The 27,607-nt window shown below is 38.8% G+C and overlaps 1 protein-coding gene across 2 annotated transcripts in view; it reads right to left on the bottom strand.

Moving 5' to 3' along the window:
- The window catches only part of tpk1.L (thiamin pyrophosphokinase 1 L homeolog), a 199,641-nt gene that overhangs the window by 92,202 nt on the left and 79,832 nt on the right, over positions 1–27,607 (bottom strand). For both annotated transcript variants that reach the window (XM_041566090.1, XM_018267534.2), the window contains 3 exons: positions 26,595–26,664; positions 8,049–8,121; positions 7,080–7,175 (listed from right to left, as the gene is read on the bottom strand). In XM_041566090.1, the coding sequence (XP_041422024.1) occupies positions 7,080–7,175; positions 8,049–8,121; positions 26,595–26,664 (239 nt within the window). The remainder of the gene's footprint in view (positions 1–7,079; positions 7,176–8,048; positions 8,122–26,594; positions 26,665–27,607) is intronic.

The following is a 27,607-nucleotide window of genomic DNA, read 5'->3' as shown; positions in this document are numbered from 1 at the left end:
TTATTAATAACTTACAAATAATATCACAAGATTATTCATTTTGGTCCAATCTAAAATTTTGATGTTGATACATCCCATTCAAGGAAAATTCCTTTTGAAGATCCACAACAACCAAGGCTACCCTGAGATGTCTCTACCTTATTATTTTAATATAGTAGCATTGTGGCATGCTTGACATAATGAGACATTCATAAAACAACTACTAGATGTGTGGTATTCTCCCATCAGCTGTTGCTAGGTGGCAATCTCCCGTAGAACAAAGAAGTGTTTGCAGGAATCTATGACCTGCAAACAACATTTGTTCAAGGGATAAGATTGCCACCTAGCAACAGCGCCCACTCGTCTCCCGCCCTTAAATTGCAACATGTAATTTCTTCCGGAATTCCTAGTAGTTGTGATTATTTAGTGGATTTTTCTTCCTTTCCCTCTTGTCGTAAAACAAAATCTTGGGAAGAAGTTGGATTATAAATCCAAAATCACAGAGGACATGAAAGGATGTTACTTCCATTACTCTGGATGTGCCTAATGTGTCTTTAACCAAATTGATTGGGTCCATTTCATAGTGAATGTTATAATACAGGAAGCTAGATGTTGTAAATGATTTAGTTCCAGACACTATAGCTGTATTGCCTGATACTTCCACCCTGAGATGATGTATCTATTTCTCAACAACATTTATTGTTACAACTTTCATTTAGTTTATTAGACAACTAAGGCTTAAACTGCATCTTGTCACTTACTATTTCTTATTATCTCTGCTTTTATAAAAGAGCATTCCCTTATCCTTAGGATTGTCATCCACAGACTCCCGGTAAAAAATCTAACTTCCCCGTTCAGCTAATCCCCTTCCTTGGATTTCACACTGCTCCTCACTGTCCAATCAGCACTGAGCAGACCTGTGCTTGCTCCCACATCTTAAAGGCACAAGCACGTTGGAAGGGAATTGCTAAAACGTGGATGTAGTGTTAAAATAAAATTTTCCAGCGTATCTTCGGGAGGCTGTCGCTTAACCCATCAGCTGTTGCTAGGTGGCAATCTTATCCCTTGAACAAATGTTGTTTGCAGGTCATAGATTCCTGCAAACACTTCTAAACGTTCACTTAAAGGTGAACAACCCCTTTAACTGTAGGGATGGTGTTCTTTTCTTTGAAGGCTTATATTTTTTCCCTATAAACAGAGATGTTAAGCTTTAACCAAAATCGCTAATTTTATTTTATCTGTGCAAAAAACATTCCCAGAAGGATTTTGCCTTGTTCAGTGGCATCTTCCTTTCCACAGAGCCTTCTTTCACTGATTTAGTCACAGATGGTATGAACTAGAACTGGAACTGTACCATGTGTCTGAAGGTCAGCTTGATTATACACATAACTGTGAGTAAAGAATTGCTGTAATGTTAAAAAAAAAGAATAGCACATACTAACATCTCCCACTAACTGAGGCATGTAACATCACCTTCATTCAAATACCAATATCTTTATCGCCAATCACCACTCACAAAGGCTGCAATGACAGCTTAAACCAATAGGCCACAGCTCCTTTTGTATACATTAGTTCTTACTATTTGGGCAATCAGTCCAAATAAACAAAAGAATGGGAAGTTGATCATATATGCATATGGCCACTTTTACTGGTACTGAGAATACCATAGATGATAAAACTGTATATGGTTACCACTAATGTAGATCTTCTTTTAAACACATCCATAGAACACCATGATAGTTGTTGTACAGCTTTCCATATACCTGTATATTTGATTTTGATGCACAATAACCCATACAAAGAAGATGAACATATCAGTAACAAAAAAAGCGATATGTAAAAATATATATATATATATATATATATATATATATATATATATATATATATATATATATATATATATATAATCCACATGGAGTCTCAGAAAACAAATTGCAGTTCCAAAACCCTTCTTAAATTGCTACTACTGTTTTTTGACTATATGAATTATATTTTTTGCCACCAATAAACATCTACTAAAGGAAGAATACAACAAACAGACAATCACTTATACTGTAATAATAAAACAAACTGTGGATCGTGGAAACTGTTTTTATAATATAGCAATAGTTATGCTACAGATTTTAAGACACTTGAATAGAGAGGAAAATTAGGTGACATTTTAACACTTGTTAAATAAACTCATGGCCGGCACTGAACAATGAAATTATACAGACTATTATATTTTAATGTTAATAACAGAGCACCTTTGCAGACTGGAGTGAAAAAAATATATATAAAATATCATTCCTAACTAAAAACAAATGATCTGACAAAACTTATAACCGAGAAGTACATTTTAATAAGTTTGTAAAATATAAGACTTGTGAATGAAGAAAAGCGCAATGAGCGATCTGAGAATATAACTGGCGTTTTATATCCCATAGTTGCAATAACACCACTAGAAAAACAAAGACTGTGCCTGCTTCTTGACAGCTTGTGTAAAATATCCTGCTGGGAATCTCAGTACAAGGGCATTTTAAATTTTAATACATGACAAATGAATCATTTCTAAATGAAAGTCTCCATTACTACAGAAGGAATAATGGTTGTGTTTTTTGATGAGATAAAGCACGGAAGCAGACAGTTAAACTAGGTGCAACTGTCAAACTAAAATCAGTTTATACTTCATAATCTATATATACAAATAATTTTAATATCCAAAAAGTGACATTTATTTTTATTGAACCTTGGAACTGATGCTCTGGCAGAAACACCAATATCTAATATTTCTACAACCAGCACCACAATTTGCAAATTATACTGCTACAAGGTCATTACAGACTTTTAAAGCAATTTTGAACCCAACAAATCTGTTAACGTACTGTAAGAGTAATGTCAGACCGGGTCTTTTGACCACCACTCTCATCAGGTGGAAAATAGCAGCAGTGAAAATAAATCCTCTATACTTGTCATCCCATCACAAAATAATCTGCAGGAAGCACTGTGGCAGCTGGGATTCTAATCTAAAATGCTAGAATTTTTAACATTGTTTTCTGCCAGATAATACCACAGTCAAAATGCCCAGTTGGAAATGTGTCAAAATGGCACCCTTAATCTTCTATTTCCCTACACTCAAGATCCAGTGATTGCTAATGCTTAGCAATTTATAGTGCACTGCAAAAAAAAACAAAAACACAGGTTGTTTCAAGCAAGGTTCATTCTGTGTTCTTTTCATTGTCTGCTTTTAGTTTTAAGAACACTTATTAGAGGCACACTTATTAACTAAATAACTTTTTAAATTGCTTTATTTAAAAAAAATTGTCATAACAATGCTATGCATTTAGTTGTAAACCTACATATAATTTGGTATAGTCTGTACAATTGAGAAATGAATGAACACAGCTTTTGACAATTTTAAACAAATTGCTTTATTTCCATTTCAATGGATTTTGGAAATCATTGCATAAATGCTGGCAGAACCCATATACAAGTCAGCAAATTGGAGCTCTGGATGAAGGTCATCTTTAACAGCCTACCAATATATTTTGCCAGTGATTCCACTTCTCCCCACAGTCTCTGAAATCATTACAACTCAAACTTTTGATACTTATAAGATAGTATTTCCTGATTACAACTTTAAAGCTACCATCTTGGATTGTATTATGCATGTGAAGTCTTCAACATGAAATAATGACCCAGAGTCATGGACAATTTAGGCTTCCAGCTCCAAAATCAATGTGCAGAGTATGCATAAGTGCTGGAACTGTTGTAGCAAATATTGAAAAAAATGTTTTAACTGTAACAATTCGATAAGTGGGGTGGGCAAACAGATGGACAAAATATTGTAAAATATTGTGCACTATCCTTTAAAAGGGACTTACATTTGAGGAAGCATATTGGCACGTTTACTAACTCATGTGTTTCTCCTATTCTGGGGTTCAGCAGAAGAGAGGGGGCAACCCACTTATTTACTATTGGCTTCAAGTGGTTCTGAGCATGATTCATCTCTTCTTTGCTCATTTGCAAAGTATTCATTGTGCTGAGAAATTAACGGAGCATGCACAGTATCACTTGAAGCCAGCACAGCCCTGACCTTTCCTAATTCTGCATAGGCACCTAGTGGGAAAACATTTGACACTGAGGTTGATTAAGTTTTTACATTACAAGTAAACTACATGAGTAGTTTTATTAGTCACATTTGCCAAAGTGCTTATTCTGGAAACAGATAAGGTATGGGAAGATGGTCACCAATGGTAAACATCCCCTTTAACAATATGAAAAAGCTATAATAAATTCCAGCAGCATTCCCTGGGGAGCAAGTGTTTGTTAATGTAACATTAAGAGGTGATCTCTTGTGTCCATTTATGCTCTAGCATATGTGCCCCGGGGATCAGCTAATGACCCTTTTATATGTTGCACCTAACCAAATGCCAATGTGGCTTCTTGTTACAAACACAGTAGCTGGTAGTACTTGTTAATAATCGTTTTATCTAGTATGAGGTAAAAGGAGAAACCAGTCGGATGTGCTCAACAAAGTTCTAAAAAAAGATTCATTTTTACCCTGCTTACTCCATAAACTTACACAAACATAAACAAGCTTGCTTTCACTTTGTTTAAAAAAAAAAAAAAGATAAATAGGGAATAAAATGCAGTTTTATTTTCTTATAACATTTTGTAAAAGGTTCTCCAAAACAAAAGGCCCATTATGGGTGTTTAATGTCACTAGTACATGTCAGGTAACTAAGACCATTCTAATTAAATTTATGAGGTATAGCACAAGGAGATCTATTTTAATTTTAAAACTGGCAAGGGAATCAGTCAAGAGTTTATTGTAGAACGAGTCATCTGATTTAATGATGTATGCATCCTTTCTAACGCTTAAAAAAGCTAATTAATTAAAGCATCTGTAACATTAATAGTCTTATGGCTAAGGTGATAATTGAAAGAATGACAATTTATCATATAAAAGCTCTCTCCTCTAGTTGTTCCCCTGATACATTTGTGAATATTAAGCAATGACATTTATTTTGTGCATGTATAGGCTCAATACATTACAGAAGTAAGCCTAATGCATGGTACTGGTATATCAATCAGGCTTGCAGTTTTATAGCTTAATTAATATCCACTTTACACGTTATGTCTCTGTTTCATGCCTTCCAAATTAAATGTCTCTGTTAAGGGAGGAGAGTCTTGATTAGAAAAACCTTGAAAGGGAGGAGCTTTCCCATTTGTATAGCGATTTTCTCCTGTGGGACTCAAAGCACTTTTACAGCAATCAAGGCAGCCATTATAGGCGCACTAAATTTGATGGGATCGTATGGAGTTGAGTCTCTTAAGGTCCCCATAGACGCAACGATTCTGCTTTGGAGAACGACCAATTTCAGTGCAGTCCGACCAATCCGTCAAATTATCGTGTGGTTAGTGGGATTCGAACGATCATACATCTTACATTTTTTGGCCGGCATCTGTCAGAAAATTGATCGGCCAGGTTTAAAAATCTTTATCGGTCCTAGTGCAATCTATCTATGTTTGTATGTCCAAGCAGGCAGCTACTCTTCAGTTTTGCTGGCAATATCGCTTGAAATGGTCTTTTTACACATCGTACATTTAAACGATCATTTCAAGATAATCGTGGTTTCAAGATAACAATTGGATCTTTTAAAAATCTTTACATCTATGGCCAGCTTATCATGAGATCCAATATCAACGGCTGATTACTTAACTTCTCTGCAAACTCTGCCACCAGATCAGAGGACTGAATAACTCAGTGTGGACGAATTGGTAAGGTTGCCAAAATATCAATTTGGGAATATTTTTTATTAAACAGTCCAAAAACACTGTGTTAAAGCACCAGAAATATAGCCCGCTGTAAAGGCGATTGGGTAAAACTACATGGGAGATTTTTATCGGATTTTATGGGTCAGAATTTATCTGCTCTTGCCATCCAACACAGCACAAACAGTATGAAATTTGTAGGATGCTACGGAATCTAATCCCTACAAAGTCAGATCGGAGAAAGTTGCATGGTGTAGTTTGTTCATGCATCTACATACGTCAATGTATTTTAATGGGAAAAAAAAGTTCTGAGGGGGAATTTTCAGGCAATTATAATGTTAGTCTTAGGGGGCTTTTTTGGATACTTTAACATAAAAAATGTTGACACTTCCTGCATGCAAAAAGCCTTGTGTGCCATTAGCCACAATTACACATTAATCAGCAAAAAAATAGAAAGTTAAGACGTTAATTAATTACAATCAAATGCTAGGACCACAGAGCAGCAAGGCAAAAATGATAGCAAACTGATTTAGGAAGGTGTGGTTGTTTTACAAACAACCAAGATCTATTTTAGAATGCTAACCAAAATTATAGTTACAATAGTAGTAGTAACAGTAACCTTAATAAGCTCAAGAACAAAGCCTTATATCTGGCCCAATCCTGTGCCAATGTCATCACATCACTCAAATCTACTCAAAATACAAGTATGGGATCCGTTATCTGGAATCCCGGTATCCAGAATGCTCCAAATTACGACATGGCTGCCTCCCATAGACTCTATTTTATCCAAATACTTTTTCTCTGTAATAATAAAACAGTACCTTGTACTTGATCCAAACTAAAGCATAATTAATCCTTATTGGAAACCAGCCTATTGGGTTTAATTAATATTTGCATGATAGACCTTAGAAGACTTAAGGTATGAAGATCCAAATTACAGAAAGAGCCTTTATAAGAAAAACCCCAGGTCCCAAGCATTCTGGATAACAGGTCCCATACCTGTACTATGCATGGTGATTGCAGCAACACATAACAGTTCTTACAAAAGAAATGAAATGAATGGCAAAAATAAATTCTTGTGAAGAAACTGTTACCTTCCTATTGTAAAAGCAATACTTAAAAGGACACAAATGAAATGTCTCCTTAAAACTAAGACAGAAAATGCCTTTGCTGATGCAGAAATCAGTGTCAGGAAAAACATTCACAAAGGAACTATACTTATATATGTAGTATAGTGTAAACATTGGCAAGCTGAAACAAAAGTCTAAAGCATTTATATAGTATAGACTGTGCGTTTGGAAGTAATAGTGAAACATCTGATTAGCTTGTGGAATATTTACCTTAACATTTTTCTGTTTTATTTTGTCCTGAAGAATTGAAAGACATTTAGTGAAGTCAGTAAAATCTTGGTCTGGTGTATCGACAAGTTCACACCCCTATAAAAAAAAAAACAATGAAAATACATTACACATACAGATCTCACAAACTGTAATATTTCATGTAAGAAAATTTTATAATTTGGCTTTTGTGCCAAGAATGCTATTGCATGGTGTGTATGTTCTGAAAAACACAAACCATCAGCTTATTTCAAACTATAATTAGCATATGTACTTCTGTAAAAAGCAATATATTAGTCAGTGTTAATTCATTTAAATAAAACAATTTAAATTAATTCTGTTCCAGTTATAGAGCATTCAGTACCATATAACAGGGTCAAACTAAATGATATAGCCTAACATTGCCACACGCAGGTTCCACATAAATACATTTTGTGCACTGAAAAACAACAATTTCCAAGTGTTATCCTAAGACGAAATTAAATTTGTCTGGTTATTTATATTCTCTGTCTTACTCCTGAAGCAATATAACAAAAGCCAGTTGATTAAAAAGAGCTAAATCAGAGCAGTCTTCTGCTACACTGTTTTAAGCGTCTGAAGACAAAGCAATAAATACTGCTTTTAATTGCAATCACATTTAAAAATAACTTTCATACTAAAGAAAACTATCATTAATTAATGTATATATGGGAAATTTGTGCCCAGCACAAATCTTTTATCTTTTAGAGAGTGAGTTATAGTGAACAGGACTCTTATCTCCTGTATTTGTATTTACTTTCATAAAAAAACGCCTTCTATTTTACAGTGTTGATAAATATGTTGGAATTTTATTAATTGAATAATAAATAACATTGTGCCCCATCTTGACATTTAGGGGATCCACAAAAGAGCACATAGCATAGGTATATTTGATGAGACATTTCTACTTACATTCTGTCAATACAGTCCTGTTAATATATAGAAAAATATTACCTGTTCTGAGTAAAACATCTTGATTTCTGGCTTTATGGAATCAAAATCCCCACTGATGAAATCTGGCAGATACCTTAAAAGTTATGGATAAGTACATCATTACTGATAATTAAATCATAAGTCTGATTTATTATGCACAAGCTCCTAACCTAAATTTAATCAGCTTACAAACGAAATACCCTTCCAAAAACTTAGGAAAAAATGTCAATCTTCACATACTGTAACAAATGCTTAACAAGAAACAGTGACAGGGATGAATTTCATGCTCTCCCATCAAAACTACAATGAATCTTAAATTAAGCCATTAAAGGGAACATTGAAGCTACACAGATATATTACAACGTCATTTGTGCCACCAAACAACTAAAAATAAAACATTTTTATACCTGTATAATATAATATTTTTTTCCCCAAGTAAAATTAGGAATGTTGAGTGTTTTTAGGATTAAAACAAAACTAGGTGGATTAAGAATAAATGGGTAATTGCTGTTAATGTAAAAATACAGTCTGGGGAGTTTCAATTAAATGACAACAAGCCATAAGTTTAATTAGATTAGGAAAGCATTTCAGAAAGCCTACAGTGTTTACATAAATAAGAAATAATCCTTATTAACCTGCAGAGAACATAATGGGCAATCCACCAACATCTTGTAGAATAAGGACACATTCATTTTCTCGCTACACATTTGCAGTTGGGAGCTATTAACAGTAATGTGTGTGCATGCTAAACACTTTGAAACTATAAAGCTTTTTTTCCCTTTATTAACCTTCTCAAGATTGCTGGAGATCCAAGTAAGTATAAATGTCTGTTTTGATGCTTTCTCATTTGGACTCCAATACGATTTTTAAAGTTAAAAATATGTAGATATAAATTATGAAGAAATTGCAATGATTTATGTATGACTGAAAACAATATGCTATGTTTATTTAAGCAGACATGGGATAAAGTGGTTTACAAAAGAGTTATTTCACACCAGCATTGGCTATAGTAATTGGGGCAGGCAGAGCTCCAAGTCCTATATAAAAGAGTGTATGGGATCCTTTGTCCGAAAACTCGGTATCCAAAAAGCCTGAGTTAGGTGAGGGCTATCACCCATAGGGGTCTTTTTATCGAAGAGTGAAGTTAGAGATCGCCACATTCCTCTAGAGTGAAATTCCGCCACTGTGGCGATCTCTAACTTCACTCTTTGATAAATATATCCCATAGAGTCCATTTAATCAAATAATTATATGTATTTTTTTTATAGGTTTCTCTGTAATTATAAAACAGTAGTTTGTACTTGATGTTAAGTAATATGCACGAATCCATATTGATGGCACAACAATCCTCTTGGATTTATTTAATGCTTACATGTTTTTCAGTAGATATTAGTGCTTGATAAAATTATTATAGTAGAGACTTTTTTGTCATGAAATACCATTATGCAAACTATTGTCCCTTGCATAAAATGCTTTTATCGTAACCCTGGCTGCAAGAGTTACATTATACAAGCAGTTTTTGAATCAAACTCCCAGCTTAATTAAGAAAATTATAGATGTTAAAGAGCTGACAAACTGAACGTGGTTGAGTGCCTGCTCTACTGCTCTAATTCAGCACAGAGGGCTTACAATTCTAATGCTTCTATTTTCCTATACAGTCAATCAAATGTGAAGTGGTTACACCTCCCTTTTCATGAAAGTTACTAAGAAAAAATATCCAATGTAGAGTTGAGCTGCACATGGCAAATGCCTCAGAATTACTTTATACATGTAGTTGCAAGTTCCAGCAAAGAAAACACATGGATTTTTGTGCCATTTCTAGCCATAATAATTTTTAGGGTTTAGTTCTCTTTTAAACATAGAAAGCATCTGCCCGGGTGCAAACAGAAGAAGAAAGATGCAGAAGATTGCAGAAAATTAGTTCCTACAGAAATACCCCCGGCAGCTGCAGTTTTAAAAAAGAGCACACTGCCAAGGGTATCAAGTAAGGCAACCCAAAATTTGGCACCCCCCAGTGGTCATAGCTTTCCTTCTCCTTTAATAGTACTTACTTACTTCAAGGGTAACAGCAGAAAGGGAGATGGGGACTGAAAATGTTGCCAGAAAGACTTGGTGCAATTTCTGTCTTTCCAAGTGACATTGCACCAGCTCTTGAAAAAAGTAAATTGGACAGCCATTAGTGAATATTTTGCCTCAGCTTCCTGAGCTACTAATAGACATCTCCCTGTCTGCCATAGCTCTAAATTAGGATCAGCTTAGTTGCAAACTTTGGAAAAGAATGTGACATGCTGAACCATATCCCATAAACATAAAATGCTCTAAACTAATTTTGGTAAAAAGCTACCAGAGAAAGAGTGGTCTAGTTCCTCAAACACAATTGTCTTAGAGGCTGGATATACGGGTTTTTTTTTCCAATGGTACCTAGAATAGCCAGGATCTACCCGTGGACAAATGAGAATTGCTTCCAGGGGTGTCCTGCTTGTGGGACAATGGCCCACATTTGGTGGACAAAGGTGGACCATTTCTGGATATGATTATACAGTCGGAGATTTTGTATATTACATATTAATCTAAAGCATGACCGCTTTGTAGCTCTTTTAGGCGCTAGCCCTGAGGAATTGCCTAAAAACCAATGACGGTTGCTAAACAGCCTTTTACTAGTGGCACATCAAGCAAAAATTTTTGAAATCACCCTTAATTAACTTTGATTTGGTAAAAACTAAAATGGACTGGATACTTTGTAACGAGAAGTTAACCAGAATATTAAGGGATAAACATTGCAACTTTCAGCAGACTTGGCAACCATGGTTTGAATATAGGTTTCAGGGTATCACCCCCAGACCTAAGATCCAAGGATCATATCCACGTAATATTCCCATAAGAGTGGGACGTCAAGGTAAATGATGTAATGAAAACATTCTAGTGAGGCAACGGTTTATTTTTAGTTATGATTTTTTATTTATGTTTTTCTTACCTGATTATGTTTTACTTACTTTGTAACTTACAAATCATTAATGCAAAATTGTCACAAGATTGAATAGCCAAAGAATTAATCTTATGCAATGCATATATACTACTGTTTTATATATTGTGAAAATTTGTTTACAAATTTGGACATTGTGAGAAGGAGCTATGAATATAAATCCAAAATTCAATAAAAATTATTGATGCAAAAAAAAAAAAACATAAAATGGGTCTTCTGCGCACGATTAGTATATTAACATTTTATAGAAAAAGCTACCAAAAATGTAAATAATGCCTGAAAAAAAGTTGTATGATTTTATTTTGTCTCTTGTTTATTTTAACAAGTTGATGATTAAAATATGAAAAATATTTTTATTGATCAGTGCAGAGATACAGCAGGCCATTATGAACTAAGGTCAAAGCTGTTAAAACATGTTCAGAATTCTATTAGTCTATAGAGTCAAAAAGTCACAGAGATTTAAATCGTACTAGGTAAAAATTCTTATTTTCATCTAAAAAAAATTCTCTTTCGTAAGTGTTTGAGAAAGTTAATTGAAATGTTTAATTTCTTCCTTGAGACAAAAATGAAGTGATTTTTTTTCACATGTTGATGAATTTGCTTTTTATTTAATTAAATGGCATTTTAACTATTCAAGCCCCCCCCCTCATGAACTAACACTCCCCTAGACAGTCCTACTCCCCTGTACTGATTCGTCAATAGCAGCTCTAAGCTATGGGGTTGGTAGTTTGTAACTGATACATTTCCTATTGATGGCTCCCTGGATTTTTTTGCTAAATAGGAGCATGAACAGGGGAAGCCAGGATAAGAATGCCTCCGACTGAGCATGTTCCAGCTTACAGTGACAGTAAAGGAAAACTTTACGCACAAATTAAAACTTTAAGCAATAGATAATTTATATCATATTAAGTGGTATATTAAAGAATCTTACCAAACTGGAATATATATATCAGTAAATATTGCCATTTTACATCTTTTACCTTGAGCAACCGTTGTGCGACGGTCTGTGTGCTTCCTCAGAGATCACCTGACCAGAAATAATGCAGCTCTAACTAGAATAGGAAGAAGTGTGGGAGCAAAAGGCAAAACTTTGTCCAATAACTGGCTCTATATCTATTTAGGATTACCCAAAGGAGCATATTACTAAAAAGTATATTATTATGAAAACTGTTTTATACAATACTTTTATAGAGACCTACATTTTCGGGGGTATAGTTTTCCTTTAACTTCCTTGTTATGGCAAATACATTAGACAGTTTCAAGAAAGAGTTTGGGCACTTTTTTAACAAGTGAGGAAATACAAGATTACTGAAATTAATTTGTAGAAAGTTGATATTGGCTTTTTAAACCCCTTTAGGGCCGTTACAAGAACTTGTTAGCGGCATCAAAACTCATGAAACCTCAAGGAACAGCATGAGCAAAAGATCATGTATAAGAGCCCTTACAGGCAAAATGTATTTGACTTTAGATGGGAGTCTTTCACCTTTTTCTGGATTAACTAACAGTAAGGCAAGCATCATTTGAACATGATAGATGTATACCTTTTTGGACCTCAACTGCTGAATACCTACATAAAGAGAGTCCAGCAAGATAAACCTACAAAAGTTTTTATTTATTTACTTTTTAATTATATTCATATATCAGTAATGCCATTTTAACTGTTAATTTTTAACTGTAATTGTACATATGTGTGTAGGTTCCAGTACCATATATTGTGTAACTGCCAGGCTGAGAAATTGATAATATTGTATGAAATAAAAGAGTACAAATTATGTCAGATGGCCTGTACCATGTGCCATATACTTCATATGCTCCTATTCCTTTTTATTTAATTACATCATAATATCTTTCCTTCAGTTTTAATTAACCTTTCAAAGAAAGTTAGCGACCTTGGGCTAATGTACATTTCAGATGATATTACTCTGTCAAGAAACTTTTCATCTTGTATGGAAATGTAATGAATGCAAACGCATTCAGTGCTCAGAATTATGAGATGTGATTCTGTGGTATGAGCTAAGCTCCTGTAAGCTGCAATTGCAAAATAAAAGACTGCAAATTATTATTATATGTCTGAGCTGAAAAGAAATCAAAGAAAATGGTTCTTTGATATACTCTGATTTATTCTAGTAAAAAGAAAACAAATGAGAAACCACAAGGAAGAGTAAAAGGGACATACAAAAAGTTTAAACTGTCCATGTAAACAATGGTCATCAACTGTGATGTTAATATGTAGTCCAATTTGTTATAAATTACTACTTTTCTACCTATGTAACGAATACAATAAAAAAAATCCATACGACTGTTGTTAGGTCTGAACATTATTATTTTACAGAGCATGTCACCCTTGTAATAGAAACATTTATTCGCAACTAAAATTATAAAGATAAAAATGTACCCTCTATTGTAAAATATAAATATAGGCGGCACAAATGGGATGTCATAATCATAAAAGCATAAGGGGCAAAGGCCGAGATCATGGAACTCAGAGCCGGGCCAGACCTGCCAGGCGCCCTAGGCAACCTGGCTGGTCACAGCGCCGGCTGGGAGTGCGCATACGCAAATCAATGCTAGTGCGCATGTACAAATCAACTATAGTGCGCATGCGCAAATCAACGCTAGTGCACATGCGCAAAGTGACGCTAGCATGCATCAATGCACGCATGCGTGAATTGAAGCTCACACGCTTCAATGAGTGCACGGAAGCGCAAAATGGCAAGGAGAGATGGGACTGGACTAGGGGTAGATGGCAGGTAAGGTACGTGCCTAGCGCCCCCCTGGCTTTGCGCCCTAGGCACGTGCCAACTCTGCCTACCCCTAGTTCCAGCCCTGATGGATCAGTGAAAAATCCCAGGCTCGAGCATTCTGGATAACAGGTCCCATAACTGTATTGTAAAAATATAATAAAATACACTGCAGTCCTGTCATCCGTACGAAGGTAAGAGCACACAATGTGATTACAAAATCCCATACATACATCTGTTATTATTTACTTAAGGACTTTTTACTATCATGCAACACCTCACAAACTTCTAAAATCCACATAATTTAACAGGGTACGTGGGGAGAGGTATAATACTATAACCATTTTGTTATGACATAATATTCGAAGACAATTTGTGATTGGCCTTTTTTAATGTTTTTTATTTCTTTTTAACTATTTTGCTTTTTGTTTAGCAGGTTTCCAGTTTGGTATTGTAGCAGCTATCTAGTTGCTAGGGTCTAAATTATGAATAGGAGAGGACCTGAATAGAAAAAAAGGAATAAAAAATATCAATATCAATAAAACTGCCTCACAGGGCAATCCATTTTTTTCTGCTGGGGTCAATGACTTATTTGAAAGCTGGAAAGATACAGGAGCAGAACACAATAATCCAAACAGAAGAACATAAAGACCACCAGCACCACCTCCTATCACATCCAGTGGCATTTCCTTCAAACATTATCTTTCTATGAATGTACTTTAGTAGCTAAAACAAGCCATGCAATGAAATATTGGCTTAATAATGGAAAGGAAGTCTATACATCCTTCTTAATCAACCAAAAGATGTATGGTTTGAATAATGGCCCTCTCCAAGTTACAAAAAGAAATAGAAATGCTAGAAATAGAAATACAATTCTATGCAGAACAACCCTAAAATGAAAGATGAAGATTTCACTCGATAACAAATGGATGTCTAAAAAAACCAATGCGGGGGTACAGTATACTTTATATTATAATCTAGAAACAGTTATTACTCAGACGATACTAGCTGCAGGAGCCATTTTATTGTATGAATAAACAGGGAGCTTGTGGTGCCTTTCATATACAGTTCAAAAATGTGGGTTCTATGTCAAGTGCTGCCTCCTCAATAACTTGATCAAACAACTACAAATAAATAAACTTAGAGGGGTGCATTCCCATCGTTTAAATCACAAACAAATATATTAATTAGAATAAAAGTATTGCACATTTAAATATTTGTTGTACAAAGACCTCATGCCAGAAAGTAGTAGACAACCCAATTGGTTTCATAAAATTGATCACTTCCTCAGGGGAATAAACAAGCTGATTAAAAAGGATTATTAAATAATCTTGTGACAGAGATGCCACCAAAAGTGGAATGCCCGCCATTTTTAAACAGAACAATACTTCAGTTTTAAAGCAGAACTTGAAGGAGAAGGAAACCCTTTTGCAAAAAAAAAACCTGTACCCCCCACCCCAGGTAGACCCCCCTCCCCCCAGACTAACTACCACCCCCCCCCCCGGGAAATGCCCCATACTCCATACTTACCCCTCGGCGCAAATTCTTCCAGCGGAGTTCCACATATCCCTCTTCCGCATCCTCGGTAAGCTGACTGGGATATCGGCAATTTACATGTAATTACGCACATGTGCAGTAGTCGCAAACCGGCAAACTATTCCAACTGTGCATGCGCAGAAATACCGATCTCCCAGTCAGCTTACAGAGGACATGGAAGATGGATGCGTGGAACTCCACTGGAAGAATCGGTGCCTAGGGGTAAGTATGCAGTATGGGGCATTTCCCCGGGGGGGGGGTAATTAGCTTGGGGGGAGGAGGGGTCTACATGGAGTGGGGGGTACGGGGTTTTTTGCAAAAGGGTTTCCTTCTCCTTTAACCCTAAAAATGAATATGACTAAAAATGCATATTTTACATAATGAACGTACTGCACCAGCCTAAAGTTTCAGCTTCTCAATAACAGCAATGACTTCAAACTTATCACAGGGGGTCACCATTTTGGGCTCTGAGCAGCTGTTGAGAAGTGGGTCCCTAAGCCACTAAGTGACAGCAGAACAGAGCATGTGCATTGAACCGGCAGAAAAGAAGAGGAACTACTGGGGCATCTTTGGTGTCACAGATCTTCCCTGCTAAAGGGGCTGGTACAGAAGCCCCAAACATAGTGTACATTTCTAGCCTACTTCTTTAGTTCAGCTTTTGTTCTCCTTTAATGAGCAGACTGAGGTCTTTACGGAAAGTTTTCCAGAAAACCCAGCAAACAATCCAAGCCACTCTTAAAGGCATTAACAGAATCAGCTATCACAACATCACTCGGCAGTGCATTCCACAACCTCACTGTCCTCACGGTGAAGAACCCCCTACGTTGCTTCAAATGAAAGTTCTTTTCCTCTAGTCTAAAGGGGTGGCCTCTGTTACGGTGATCCACTTTATGGGTTAAAAGGTCCCCTGCTATTTGTCTATAATGTCCTCTAATGTACTTGTAAAGTCTAATCATGTCCCCTCGCAAGTGCCTTTTTTCCAGAGAAAACAACCCCAACCTTGACAGTCTACCCTCATAATTTAAGTCTTCCGTCCCTCTAACCAATTTAGTTGCACGTCTCTGCACTCTCTCCAGCTCATTTATATCCCTCTTAAGGACTGGAGTCCAAAACTGCACTGCATACTCCAGATGAGGCCTCACCAGGGACCTATAAAGAGGCATAATTATGTTTTCATCCCTTGAGTTAATGCCCTTTTTTATGCATCAGGAATCCCCACCTAGATTAATCTACCATACCATTCCGGTATAGGTGACACTCAGTTTTGCTTTACATTAATGAAATGTGCTTTATATGTACTGTATACTCTAGGAGCAGTGCTCATGTATTCAAATGTGTGAGACTTTCAACACATAATATTTTTGTCTTTAAATCCACTTGATAAGCATAGTGCCTCAATACAAGTTTTTGAGATAAGGTTTGAGATAATGTATTATTCTGAGTCACATTTTCCAATTTGTTTGCAAAATTCTAAGTTATGTCTGTCAAATACATTTATATTATGTAGAGTGCTATTATTATTATTATTACAACTTCTTTTTTCATTTTTCCTGTAGCCTTTGGACATAATGATACTTCAAAGCTTATTACTCTTTGGTTTAAAAGTAAAATGCACAATATGACATTGATTTTCAGCATTTTAAGCTTGCAATATACCAAGATATGTCATTTTAAAAAGTAAATTATGGATTTAGACAAAGCAAACTCTTAATCTGTGGCTACAGACTTCAAATCTCAATAGGTTAAAATTGATATTTAATGGAACACCTATAGTTCTGTTTTATTAAAAGGAACAAAAAAGCCCACATTTTGTACTATAGTTTTAATGAAACATCTTGTTATACTTTGAAATCTTCGGGACACACAATAAGCTTTCTGAACTGCTGCTTTAGCATGAAAAAGACAAAAGAAAATCAAATGAACAATGTTTTTGTTCCCAAATGTTACATTAGCATTTACATCTTACACAGAGGTGTCCCTTGTGATAATTAATATTTCAAATCACTTGTTGCTATAAGTTTATACTGGACTGTACTGCACACATAATTAAAAGTCTGATAATACAGCAACATCTACTACTATTTACAATACAATTAATAGAAATACAATTGGCAACAGATGCAGTGTAGAAGGAAGCAAAAAAGTCAGTAAATATAACAGTAGGGATTGCTGCACGACCAGTGAATTCTAGCTGCAATTATTTGAATTACATACAAAATCAAGTTCTTAATGTTTTCAGAATTACTGGCAGTCTTGTGACATAACTGTATATGCTCTGACTACTGATGGAGCTCGAGTGATGCCAAATAGTTAGATGTTGTATTCTGTTTCATTGGATTAAAGGAGAACTACACCCTCCCTAATAAGAAAAGCCCTAACGACTAACCTAGATAGTCCTCCCTCACTTCTTCCTCCCCACAGAGAACATTATTCCAAAACGTGTCCCTGAATATTATGCTCATGTATCCTGCAGAGTAGAGCAGCAGAACTTATGGGTGCCATCTTTGGTTATCTTCTGTAGGGGACTGCCAACAATAAGCTATTTGGCGCATGCACAGTTGGAGCAAAGACCTCTATTTGTGCAAACTGAGCAAGTGCAAAAAAGTTCTGGAAATTGCTGAAGGGAAGAGGATCTGATGGCCGATGCGGAAATTGGCGTCCATGAGCTCTGCTGTGCTACTCTGCATGGATATGTGAGCATGATATTCAGGGACATTTTTTGGAATAATGTGCTCTGCATGGAGGGAGCAGGGACTATGTACGTTGGTGGTTGGGGCTTTTCTTATTGGGGGTGTTTAGTTCTCCTAATCTTTAGTAGAATGGAGAATACTGAAGAAAGTTAAAACATGGTACAATTATAGGATGCCACCTTTCCAACAAATCTGTTCATTAGTTTGCTCCCCTGCCAGTGCTGCCCCAGTCAGATATTTACAGATTCACTGTATATATGAATTGTGAACTAAGTACCACCACGTAAACTATAGCGAATGTGATAGCGAATGTTATATTTATAAAAAATATTGCTTGTGCATTTTAAACTGGACTGGACTGTTCCATTTTAAAAAAAAAATATAGCATTTACTGAATCTATTTCTACAGACCTTTTACTCTACAGTTTTGAGATGAGGGAAAATTTATAAAGTCCCAGACAAATCATAAACCAACATCCACATTGGGGGGGGGGGATTGCTAAAACAAGACACAAAGGCAGAGAGTGCAGAGGTATTATTTATTATGTTGCAACTTGTTTCATAAGATACTCAATAGTTGTGTTAGATTCACTGTAAGGTGCAAGTGGAATTGTAAGATGCACCCAGGGTCAGAGATTTTATGATTAACTCTAGGGGGAACTGGAGGTTTATGATCCACTGCAGTAAACAATGGAAGATGTACTACTAAGGTTAAGAAAACAAAAGACGAGGGGCGCATGCGCGCAGCTGACCTGACATGACGTGTTGGTGAGAGCTCCGCTCCCGCACCCTGCTACTTAGCTATTATTTGCACGGAACGAGACCCCAAATCTCTGGATTACATATCCCACGCACTCTTACCGACTGCCCAATCTGGCGATGGGTCCCCCTTCTACTAAAAAGAAGCCGCAGCCCAGCACGCCGCCTATGTTCCAGAAACGTTCCACCGAACGGACCCGTCCGCCATCTTTGGCAGAGCACGAGGAGCCGGAACAACTGTCGGAGGCCGCAGCTCTTACTTCGGAGACGCAAACTGCACTACAAGCGGTGCAGAGCCTCTTTAAAACTGAACTGGCAGCGGCAGTAGCCGACTTTGCGAGGCAGCTTACTGATTTGGGGGACAGAGTGGACAAACTGGAGCACGTTACCGATGAACATGCCGTTGCTCTCCAGGAGGATCAGAAACAGATCATGACCCACCAGGATCAAATTTTGCAGTTGGAAAACAAAGTGGAAGATCTGGAGAATCGCTCCAGGAGAGGTAACCTGCGGGTTAGGGGGGTCCCGGAGACTGTCACGGACATTGCCCTCTTAATGGCAGAGGTCCTCCAACAGCTCCTGCCTGATCATACTTCTGATCAACTTCACATTGAGAGGATTCACAGAGCTCTGGGCCGACCCCGGAATAGTAACATCCCGAGGGACATTGTATTGAAACTACACCATGTGGAAGTCCGTGACCAGGCCCTGCAAGCGGCTAGGGGGTTGAAAAGGGAGGACCTCCCACATAACTTGCAGCTGTATGCTGATATTGCCCCCGCTACCCTGCAAAAAAGGCGACTCATGAAGCCTGTCACAGAGCTTCTCATACATCATAAGGTGAAATATAAGTGGGGCTTCCCCTTTTCTCTACAGTTCCCCTGGAACGGGCACTCTCATGTGATTTACACCCCTGAAGCAGGCATGGCGATTCTCAAAGGCCACTCTAATGTTCCTGACAAAGGTGACCGGGCCTCTTCTGCTTCACCGAGGTCGGATCCAGATTGGTCCGATGTACCCTCCGCCAGACAGCAGAAACGGCCACCACCATACTCTCCTACCAAAGAACAAAGGCCTTCCCGCCCAAGACCTGACACAGCGCAGACTTGATCCAAACCCTCATTCACTGCTATGTGCTTTTATTTCTACTCACCAGGGATACCCTGGCTCCGGTCTCCTTTCCTGGGTGCTGGTAGGCACTTGCACTGTTGCTATAGGCCTTGTCTGGTTTGTTCATATTGTTATTGCTAGCTATTGTTCCTACTTTTACCACCCTTAGTAGGGGGTGCGGGCTGATGCCCCCCCGGCCGAGTACCTCTCTTCTACATGCCCTCCATTCGTTGGAAGGGGAAGTCAGAGACACAGGGCTCACTCAAAGTGTTCAATCACTGTATGTTCTGTTTTCTTTTTGATTTTGTATACAATTTTCATGTTAATTGGTTCTTTCTGTTTTTGCCTTTTTTTTTCGTTGTTGCCTCCCTATGTGTAACCCTGGCGGTGGGGACTGTACTATGTCTGGTTGAGTTGGCACGCTGGTGGACGACGCTACAATTCCGATGGAGACTTGGCGTTCAAGCATTTACTGAATCTATTTCTACAGACCTTTTACTCTACAGTTTTGAGATGAGGGAAAATTTATAAAGTCCCAGACAAATCATAAACCAACATCCACATTGGGGGGGGGGGGATTGCTAAAACAAGACACAAAGGCAGAGAGTGCAGAGGTATTATTTATTATGTTGCAACTTGTTTCATAAGATACTCAATAGTTGTGTTAGATTCACTGTAAGGTGCAAGTGGAATTGTAAGATGCACCCAGGGTCAGAGATTTTAGGATTAACTCTAGGGGGAACTGGAGGTTTATGATCCACTGCAGTAAACAATGGAAGATGTACTACTAAGGTTAAGAAAACAAAAGACGAGGGGCGCATGCGCGCAGCTGACCTGACATGACGTGTTGGTGAGAGCTCCGCTTCCGCACCCTGCTACTTAGCTATTATTTGCACGGAACGAGACCCCAAATCTCTGGATTACATATCCCACGCACTCTTACCGACTGCCCAATCTGGCGATGGGTCCCCCTTCTACTAAAAAGAAGCCGCAGCCCAGCTCGCCGCCTATGTTCCAGAAACGTTCCACCGAACGGACCCGTCCGCCATCTTTGGCAGAGCACGAGGAGCCGGAACAACTGTCGGAGGCCGCAGCTCTTACTTCGGAGACGCAAACTGCACTACAAGCGGTGCAGAGCCTCTTTAAAACTGAACTGGCAGCGGCAGTAGCCGACTTTGCGAGGCAGCTTACTGATTTGGGGGACAGAGTGGACAAACTGGAGCACGTTACCGATGAACATGCCGTTGCTCTCCAGGAGGATCAGAAACAGATCATGACCCACCAGGATCAAATTTTGCAGTTGGAAAACAAAGTGGAAGATCTGGAGAATCGCTCCAGGAGAGGTAACCTGCGGGTTAGGGGGGTCCCGGAGACTGTCACGGACATTGCCCTCTTAATGGCAGAGGTCCTCCAACAGCTCCTGCCTGATCATACTTCTGATCAACTTCACATTGAGAGGATTCACAGAGCTCTGGGCCGACCCCGGAATAGTAACATCCCGAGGGACATTGTATTGAAACTACACCATGTGGAAGTCCGTGACCAGGCCCTGCAAGCGGCTAGGGGGTTGAAAAGGGAGGACCTCCCACATAACTTGCAGCTGTATGCTGATATTGCCCCCGCTACCCTGCAAAAAAGGCGACTCATGAAGCCTGTCACAGAGCTTCTCATACATCATAAGGTGAAATATAAGTGGGGCTTCCCCTTTTCTCTACAGTTCCCCTGGAACGGGCACTCTCATGTGATTTACACCCCTGAAGCAGGCATGGCGATTCTCAAAGGCTGCTCTAATGTTCCTGACAAAGGTGACCGGGCCTCTTCTGCTTCACCGAGGTCGGATCCAGATTGGTCCGATGTACCCTCCGCCAGACAGCAGAAACGGCCACCACCATACTCTCCTACCAAAGAACAAAGGCCTTCCCGCCCAAGACCTGACACAGCGCAGACTTGATCCAAACCCTCATTCACTGCTATGTGCTTTTATTTCTACTCACCAGGGATACCCTGGCTCCGGTCTCCTTTCCTGGGTGCTGGTAGGCACTTGCACTGTTGCTATAGGCCTTGTCTGGTTTGTTCATATTGTTATTGCTCGCTATTGTTCCTACTTTTACCACCCTTAGTAGGGGGTGCGGGCTGATGCCCCCCCCGGCCGAGTACCTCTCTTCTACATGCCCTCCATTCGTTGGAAGGGGAAGTCGGAGACACAGGGCTCACTCAAAGTGTTCAATCACTGTATGTTCTGTTTTCTTTTTGATTTTGTATACAATTTTCATGTTAATTGGTTCTTTCTGTTTTTGCCTTTTTTTTTCGTTGTTGCCTCCCTATGTGTAACCCTGGCGGTGGGGACTGTACTATGTCTGGTTGAGTTGGCACGCTGGTGGACGACGCTACAATTCCGATGGAGACTTGGCGTTCAAGCATTGGTTTTTCAGTATTGCTACTTTAGCATAATACCTAGCCCTCTTCATGTCCATTAAGATAATTTCGCACAATGCGCAGGGCCTCAATTCTCCATCGAAAAGGCGGGCAGCTTTTCAGACTTATGACCGTTTATCCCCAGACATTTTATGCATTCAGGAAACTCATTTTACTCAGACTTCCTATCCTAAGTTTTTCCACAAACATTATACGAGGTTCTATCTCTCTTCTACTTCTAGTAAACATAGGGGTGTGGCAGTGCTACTCCATAATAGGTTTCCCTTTACTGTTACGAAGGCCATACCTGATAGTCAGGGACGATACCTTATTTTATTGGGGACCCTGTACGACGCATCGTATGTTATAGTCTCTTCCTACGCCCCGAATGATTCCCCGCTTCTCTTTTTTGAGACGCTGCTCCGTAAACTGCCTGATGTTCCAACGGCACGTATCCTGTGGGCTGGAGATTTCAATTTATCTTTTCACCATTCTCTGGATAGATCCTCCATTGATAGCACCTCCAGACATAAGAAAACCACCAAACAAATTGATTCTCTCTTACACACCTACAATCTTGCCGATTCTTGGAGGGAGTTTCACTTTACTAACAGGGGATATACCCATTATTCACATGTGCATCACAGCTATTCTCGGATAGATTACATTCTGGTCAATACCCGTGATGTCTCTAAAACTATTGATTCTAAAATATCTGTGCTTGGTCAGACCACGATATAATGATCACCACGCTGGACTTGCAAACCTCCCCTACTATACGGCCTACTTGGCGACTCAATGAAAGTCTTTTAGCCGATCCAGACTGTATTGCCTTCATTGAGACAGACCTTAAACAATTTTTTGCTGAAAATTTCACTTTAGATGCTTCTCCCGCTTGGGTATGGGTGGCGCAGAAAGCGTTCATTAGGGGCTGCCTCATTCGCTATGCTGCAAAGAGAAAAAGGGAGAGATTGCAGATACTCACTGTATTAGAAATGGAATTAAATGATTTGGAAACAGCCAACAGATCACACCCTACTAATCGCACTAGGCACCGTATAGAGGAGCTTAAACAGAAAATTAGAGCTTGTCAAATAACTACGGCGGAACACGCCATTCGCAAAACTAACCATAAATTTTACTTATACGCCAACAAGCCTGATAAAATGCTGGCCAACCTATTAAAAGCCCATAATAAACGTAATTCCATTCATAAGATCCGTCAGCCTGATGGCCGTATCACTTCAGACCCGAATGCTATAGTTTCGGCTTTCCAAACTTATTATCAAACCCTTTATGACTCCCCGCCCCAGATAAATGACGCGACTTTGCACCGCTACATTCAACAACATGCCCCAGCCCCAATAACAGAGGAGATGAAATTGATGCTAGAGGAAGAGATTACGTATCAGGAGATCGAAATTGCTATAAAAAATCTGAAGTCAAACAAGGCCCCTGGACCTGATGGCTTTTCTTCCCTGTATTATAAAAAATTTCAGACTCAGCTGATTCCCCATCTACAGGCATTATTTCGGCATATTGTTGCAGGGCACCCTTTACCACCAGAGATGAATGAGGCTAGGGTAACCGTGATTCCTAAACCTAATAAGGACCCCCTATCTGTAAAAAATTATAGACCGATTTCCTTATTGAATTTAGACATCAAATTGCTTGCTTCCATTCTGGCTCATCGCCTGAATAAAGTCCTTGCCACACTAATCCATAAGGATCAAATCGGATTTATACCCTCTCGCCAAGCACCTGATAATATCAGAAAAGTTGTTAACCTGATAGCTCACGCAAATAAGACTAATACTCCCCTCTGTCTTCTTGCGCTTGATATTGAGAAAGCGTTTGACACCCTAAACTGGAGATATCTTTTCGGTTTACTTGAAGCAATTGGAGTAGGCTCCAATTTTTTGAATACGCTAACCACTTATTATCATGCTCCCAGAGCCAAACTTAATCTTCCGTCTACAGATCCGCAGGCACTTATCAATATTAAGAGGGGCACTAGACAAGGATGCCCACTCTCTCCGGCTTTATTCGCCCTGGCTATGGAGCCTCTGGCGAGAGCCATTAGGGATCACCCAGATATTAAAGGCTTGCACATCAAGGGTAGGGAGTATAAGCTTTCGTTGTTTGCAGATGATCTGTTGCTGCATGTGACAAACCCACTCACTTCTCTCCCTAATTTACAGAACTCTTTACTCGACTTCGCCAAGGTATCTGGTCTTAAGATTAACCCCGATAAGTCTGAAATGCTGCCCTGTAATGTGCCACTGCATGTCGTTAAACTGATAGAAATTAATTTTGGTTTCCATATTAGAACTGACTCTTTACAGTATTTAGGTACTAAGATAACTAGCCAGATCCCCTCTCTATATAAAGCTAACTTTAGTCCAATGCTTCATACTTTGACTCAAGATCTGTTGAAATGGGACAAGCATAAAATTTCGTGGATCGGTCGGATTCACTGTGTTAAGATGGTGTTGCTCCCTAAACTCCTCTATTTGTTTAGGACGCTCCCAATTAGAGTACCTCTCCCGGATTTGCACGCTCTACAATCCAGAATCAATGCCTTTATTTGGCAACACAAACATCCTCGGATTTCAAGGCAAACGATGCACCTCCACAAAGCTAATGGTGGATTGGCGGTGCCACATCTGGTGAAGTATTATTGGGCTGCCCGGCTGGCACAGCTTCCTACATTACATGCTGGTCCTATGGCTCCACTTTGGGTACAGTTAGAAGACGACCTCTTGTACCCGTATTTATCTCGCCATCTACTCTGGCTACCGCGGATACCTTTCTCTAGCCTCTCGGACCCCTCACCGATTACACTGGACATGTTGCGATTGTGGAATGTACTCCGGAAGAGATTTCACCTTATGTCTACTCCATCACTTTTAACGCCTTTACTGAATAACCCAGACTATCCACCAGGCCTGTCCAGACGTCAATTTGCATGGTGGTCTTCAAGTGGAGTTACCACCCTTCAGTCGCTGACGAGACTGGGGAAGCCCCTCTCCCAGCAACAGCTTCTGGACGCTTATACTCCACCTCTGAGCGAAGGTTTTCAAGCCACACAATTGCTTCATTTTGCTAGGCAACAACTACGGAAGACTGCTTCAGGCTCCTTTAAGTCTACTGCACTGGAAACCATTAGTGCTCAGAGCCCTCTGCAACCGGGTATCCTCAGTACCTTATATCAGCTTTTGAACCACCCTCCTCAACAACACCAAAAATTGGGGTTCATGCTGAAATGGGAAGCAGATCTAGCTGTGACACTTACGCCTGCACAATGGTCACATTGCAGCTTGACCGCCCATAAGGGGAGCACTTGTGTGACTGTTAGAGAGACCTCTATTAAGCTGCTCCATAGGACTTACTTGGTCCCTACACGGCTACACAAATTTTATCCTGCATATAACCCACAATGTTACCGGGGTTGCCCGGATCCGGGATCCTTACTTCATGTATGGTGGACTTGTCCCGTGGTGTCACGCTTCTGGGACGCTGTGGCGGCTCTTCTCTCTGGAGTTTTTCATGTCCCATTCCCTAAGGACCCGCAAGTGATGTTACTTGGTAAAAAACCACCTGCGTTTGATAACTCGGCCCATAGACTGAGTCAGCATGTCTTAATGGCCGCTAGATTGATTGTTGCAGGACGCTGGAAAAAACTGGACTTACCCCTAGATTCTCTGAAAGCAAAGATCATCTCTATTGCTACTAATGAGAAACTCACATATACTTTGAAAAATGATCTGGACGCATTCAATAAAATATGGCTTCCCTGGGTGGCTTACGAGTTGGATCCAGCTTTATTTGCGGCCCTGCAGGCCTGATGAGGGATCTGATCTGGTCAGTCATTGTTTATACATTTGGCTTGTACAGGCTCTATTTGATAGCACACTACACAGTACCCCACCGCCATATATGTTTATTTATTTGGTTTTCTCTCAGCTATTCTTGCTGCTATGCCAGGTGATATGTTCTTTTAACTTACTTTTCCTTTCCCCCCGTCCCTCTCTTTTTGCTTTTGTCCCTTTTCTTCCTATCCTAATTTTTTTTTTATTATCATATCCACTGTTTTTGTATTATTATGCCAATGATGGGAGTGGGATGCCACATGTTGTGGATGCCCTCTCGCTTGTGATGGTACTGCTTTGCTATTCAATAAAACTTGTCAGTTTAAAAAAAAAAAAAGAAAACAAAAGACTGAATGATTTATTACAGATGCAGTGGGACTTGCTCCCAAAAACATTGACTTGGCATACATTCATTCTATAAAATAATGTGAATATTTTATATATATTTTTAGTAAACTTACCTTTCTTGAGACCCTTCCACTGACTGATAAAGTCTATTTGCCCCTCCATCAGCACAGGCTTTAAAAATAGCTAGAATAAACAAAATGAAAAATTAGTGAACACTCGATTATAAACTAAAACAAGATAAAAAAGAATACATAGATGAGTGTCTGGAAAAAAACAAAAACTAAAAGCTGCAAGAAGCAGGGGCTATACAAGAACTTCACCATCTGCTAACACTGTAACTAAGTTTTCCCCCCTTATTTTTTTACAAAAATCACAGCAAAACCAAAACTTTAAAATGACTAAATCAACCATCAGCTCTGACCACTCTTTCCTATGTGAAACTGGAAGCCAGCGCATTCCTCTAGAAACTGTTAATTTTTTTTGTAATGCTGAATATGTGAACAGATTGCTGGCTGTTTGAATTTAGGGTATAACATAAGGAACTCTGGAGAGTCTTCAAAACTATGATAAATGTAGTTTACTCCATGTGTCTGTTGAAGAGTCGGACTATTAAGTCAATTGCTGGATTACTGAGGAATAAATTCCAGTTTGAGTTTAGGGATTTTGGAAAGTAATGCTGGATCAGGTTAAATTAAAGGGCTGATGCTGAATTTTGGAGCGCCAGTGAGTGCCAGTGTTTGAATCGTGCCAGATATTGTAATGTCAGATCAAGTGTTCACTGCCATAAGTGCACTATATTTTTTTGCAGTTATATCTGAAATGTGTTCATATCCAAGTAGTTCTGAAACACAGCTTTAATAAATTTGTCAAAATAAACACAAGCTGTTGTGGACAAGGCTGTGTCACCTTTTTATTTCTCTACTCTGAATAGCTGAGTGCTATGGTTCCTTGTCACAATACAATCAAGCAAACAAATATTTCTACCATTATTCTTACAGGCTAATGAAAATTCTGTTGACAGACCCATTGTGTGAATGAAGGCTAAATCTACATCAGTGAAAGAGTGGCTCTATAATATCTGAGATGATTACAATGAAGAGATCACCTGCAAAGCAAATCTTTATAA

Source organism: Xenopus laevis, chromosome 6L (assembly GCF_017654675.1).
Source record: "Xenopus laevis strain J_2021 chromosome 6L, Xenopus_laevis_v10.1, whole genome shotgun sequence".
Classification (NCBI taxonomy): Eukaryota; Metazoa; Chordata; class Amphibia; order Anura; family Pipidae; genus Xenopus; species Xenopus laevis.
Note: the sequence above shows the minus strand (reverse complement) of the source record. Positions and strands in the feature narration are given on the sequence as shown.